General features: G+C 33.3%; 1 protein-coding gene across 1 annotated transcript in view; it reads right to left on the minus strand.

The window, feature by feature from the left end:
- Positions 1-1,140: 1,140 nt before the first annotated feature.
- LOC108371549 (GILT-like protein F37H8.5) overlaps positions 1,141-4,447 on the minus strand; it is a 41,867-nt gene continuing 38,560 nt past the window's right edge. The window contains exons 2-5 of the mRNA XM_017627134.1: positions 3,752-3,883; positions 2,170-2,331; positions 1,970-2,107; positions 1,141-1,836 (exon numbers count right to left, since the gene is read on the minus strand). Coding sequence (XP_017482623.1) covers positions 1,735-1,836; positions 1,970-2,107; positions 2,170-2,331; positions 3,752-3,883 — 534 coding nt within the window. The 3' untranslated portion in view covers positions 1,141-1,734. The remainder of the gene's footprint in view (positions 1,837-1,969; positions 2,108-2,169; positions 2,332-3,751; positions 3,884-4,447) is intronic.

Raw genomic sequence — 4,447 nt, forward strand, 5'->3', positions numbered from 1 at the left:
CTATTTAATGAAATTCGATTTGCAACTTGGATTATCCTAGGAAGACCTAAATCTGAGATATGGTGAAAATCGGTCAACTATCACGCCCACCAGCCATCGGAATTCTGAATAAAAAGTAATCAATTGCTTTTTCTTCAAATTTCAGAACTTTTTCTCGACTTATTCCAATAAATTTGAGTAAAAAGCCCATACGACCCAATGTTCTAGAAATAAAAATCTGAATATTTTACTTTTATTTTTCGGTGCCTGATGATAATACCATTTCATGTTCATGAATGGTATAAAAAAGATTGCTGACCGTGGAACTTGAACCGACGACCTCGCGGCTTGCTTAAACCGCATTACTGTCGTCTGCCAAGGCAAAAATTTTGATCACATCAACTGCGCCTTTAAGCCGGATTAACGTTGCCGGTCTGTCTATGCTATAAGATGAGGGCATTAGAATGAAACGTCAAATAATTAACTTGAACACATAACGAGACACACTGAGTAACGCCTATGAAGTTTCTTTAAAGCGTAGGTTTCAACATTTTTCTACTTATTAGTACATATGTACATACATAACGAAAACAAATAACCGCAAAAATTTTCGTACGTATTTAGCTTGCAACATTCGCTCGGTACAGCGCAACAAGTTGCCCAATGAAGCGGCGTATAAAAATGTATAGCGTCGCTTAAGCTTGCTCCCAAACCAAGAAAACCGCATTTGCTAAAAAAAAACTAAGTAAGTAATTTGCATATCTCGTTTATTTTCATTACACTTAATTGCATTAACGGCCAACAATAAATATTGGTAATGGAAAAACAATTTTAATTTAAAGCAGATATTACTGCCAATTTTCTAATAACACTGTGCTACAGCCGAAACCAGCCCAACTTTGTTAACATAAAAAACACTCGATGGATTTACAAAAGTTAAAAGTTTTATGGAATTCTAAAGTTTTCATGTCCCGGCATAAGTAGTTTTCAAAAATGGTTAAAGTAAGTGTCTGTGCGAAAGACATATCTAGTAAAATTTAATGGGAAATATTTTCGTAGAACATTTTAACCCATTAGCTCCCGTCTGGAAGGCTCGTTTTGACTCTTACTTCAAGAAACCCTTACGGGCTATAAAATTAAAACCAAAAGGGTATGCCAAGAAGGAATAACAGCCAAACTCAATTTTAAAAAATTAAAAAAAAAAAACACAAGTTGCTTTTTTTAATTTGCTTGTAGATTTTTTTAATTTTAATATTTTTAGAGACTTACGTTGATGGCATGAAGCTTTTGCCTGAGAAGACCCCGACTAAAATTTTCAGAAGAATAATTTTCTAGAATATATCAATCCTCTAACGAACTTCCGAATTTGCTTACCGAGTTTCTTGAAGTAAGGGTCAAATCGACCCTTTCAGGCGGGAGCTGATGGGTTAAAATGCTCTAAGAAAATATTTCCCATGCAATTTTGCTGTGTAAGTCTTAACCTTTAATTTCGCTCAGACATTTATTTTCGCCATTTTTTGCACTTTTTTGAAAACTACCTAGGCCTAAAAATAAGGGCTAACTTTTGCAAATCCATAGAGCCTTTTATTACTCTGGCTGGTTTGAATTATCATAAAATTGTCGCACAGTGTATTTAATCCAAAAATACAAATTTCTAAGCGCCTTGCAACTACATACATACATATGTACATATGTAAGTATGTATAGTATACGCCATGCTTAGTGATAATTCGGCGCACACTGATGACACTTCACTTACTGACAAGACTCATTGGCAATGCCTCGCTTCTGCAACAGCTTACAGACGGTGGCGTGGAAATCGTAAAATGATGCATCCTGAAGTAATTGATTGAATTCCTGTAGCGAGAAAGCCAAAAAAAAACTTACTTAGCAGGCATGATGAATGATACAAAAATAAGTACATAAGAAAATAGATGCGTGCAAAATGTTGCAACGAAAGCTAAAGCAAAACCAACAAACATTCACTTACACCATTGTAAACAATTGTCGGCACAAATTTGGGAGCATACTGATTGGTCACCTGCTCTGCCAACAGCTGTAGCTGTGTACCCAATTTTGTGTTGACGCAATTGCCAACATCGCTGCTGAGATCAACCAAATTGGCGCACTGAAAGTTAAATGAAACAAATTTTAAGGCAAAATGCAAAATGTACATAGGCGGCTACTTACTTCCTCCACACTTTGCTTATCTCTTGTGGCCATCTGACAAATGGCAAATCGAACGCGCTGATCCTGTGTGCTTTGCTGATTTAAAACGCAAGATTGCAAACGGTTTCCGGAGCATTCTGCCGGTCCATGTTGACAATAGAATTCGCTGCCATAATTGACGGACTGTTGAAGAGTTAGATACATATGTACATATGTAAGTGATTCAGAGGATGTCATTGTAAATAATTTTGGTCTTGAAATAAACGTCCCGCTAGATGACAAAAAAACAAAAAAATCCCACATAATTACTATGGGAAGACGTAAATAATTTGCAAACTTGCAAACAAAACGTTATCTTCTCATTCTCAAACGCGCAAAGTGTGTCGTGCCGAACAAGCTATGTATGTATGTACATAGGTGGACAAAATTATTCACGGTTATTTTTACGATATATTTTTGCGATATACGATTCGTTCCTTCAGATTGGTTCTTGTTTGCGTATGATTACGAATTTTGCTAAATTTTCGCTTACTGAAATTCGAAAAGCTATATTTCCAATCACCGTGGGAAAAATTTATTCATTTAAACTATTATTGAAGATTTTAACTCGCACAAATTGTGAAACCATAGTCCGGTATACTTTTGTTTTAGCCTAATGTGTCACGTTTATCGGCCGTTAAAATGGAAATATCTTAGGAAAATTACTTGATCTAAAATATCATTACACTGTATGGCAAAATCAACTTTTTTCCTGGGTATTGGACCTAACCAATTTTTTTTAAGAGATTGGATCTTAGGTAAAAAAGATATTTCTCCGTTTTTAGAAGTTAGCCCCCGAAAACGAAGTACGAAACTGGACCTGTGGTAAAAAATAATATTTAATTGTTGCATGTAAATAACTAAAAACCTAAAAATACAGACGTAGTCCTCCCTTTTCTCTTATTTAAACGGTACATAACTTTTTGTGAGCAAACTTATATTATAGGTGATATGAGGAGTCAAAGTTCAGGTCTTCGAAAAGTTTAGTTCCTTATATGTATTTCAAACAATTTTTAACTGATTTAAAAAGTTTATACCGTTTTAAAGGTGATTAAACCCCATTTCTTCTGATATGCATATTTGTATACTTCGTATATAAAAATTGGAGAAAAAACACATTTAAATGAAAAAATACCTTTTTTTATAAAAAAATGTTTTAAACAAAAAAATTTCCAACCGATTTTTAAAAAAAACGGAGAAACTACTTTTTTACTTATTCTCTTAAACAAAGTTACTTCGGTCCAATAACCAGCCGAGTGTTGTACAGTGTTATATAGTAGATCCGTAATTTTCGAACCAAAATGAAGCTCAGAGATCTAGGCATTTTTTTGTAACATTTCAGCGTTCTACAGTGTTATAAACGACGATAAATTCACTTTTACAGCTCTAACACTTACCGACTAAATATCTGAAAATTTTGACGTGATAAAGCTAACGTTTTCGGCCGTTTAGCTGTGATATTTTTGCGTCCCTACTATTTTATTGCCTTCGTCTATTGTTTTATACGAGTACCTAAGTACTACTTTTTATGCAAGAAAATGTATTAAAAATCGTTTATACTTACACGTGATTTTCCAAACGGCACCAGGTTTATGTTCAAGTTAGCTTTGAGTTTATCGTAGGCGGGCGCTAACTGCTTGGTCATAAAATTAATGCTGTCCGGACAGAGCGATTCATACAAAATGGTAACATCGATCTATAGATAAAGGATAAGAAAATTATTAAAAAAAAAAATAAAACCAAGTAGCAGTGGGTTTAAATAAATACTTTTTTGTTAAAAAATTATTTAAGTAAACACATGCGACAGGCGTGTGTAAATTTATGATAAGGTTGCAATCAGGGTTGCCACTTTGGTAAATTATTACCAAAATTGGTAGCAAAAATTTCGTTAGGTAAAAAGGTAAATTTTTTCTCATTTGGTGGATTTTTGTTAAAGTATTTTATTTGGAAAAAAAAAGTTTTAGTTCCCGCTTTATTTTTCATAGTGGTCTTTATATTATATAGTCAATTCTACTTTATCGCATTAATTTTTCAACGCTTTATCGATAAAACATATCGAGCATATCGTGCTCTCTCTATTCAAACCTCATTTTACCTGAGGAGGTTTTGATAATGTTAATGTTAATGTTAATGTTAATGTTAATGTTAATGTTAATGTTAATGTTAATGTTAATGTTAATGTTAATGTTAATGTTAATGTTAATGTTAATGTTAATGTTAATGTTAATGTTAATGTTAATGTTAATGTTAATGTTAATGT

The sequence above is a fragment of the Rhagoletis zephyria genome, unplaced genomic scaffold (assembly GCF_001687245.7).
Source record: "Rhagoletis zephyria isolate East Lansing unplaced genomic scaffold, Rhagoletis_zephyria_1.1 Rzeph_scaffold_05053, whole genome shotgun sequence".
Lineage (NCBI taxonomy): Eukaryota > Metazoa > Arthropoda > Insecta > Diptera > Tephritidae > Rhagoletis > Rhagoletis zephyria.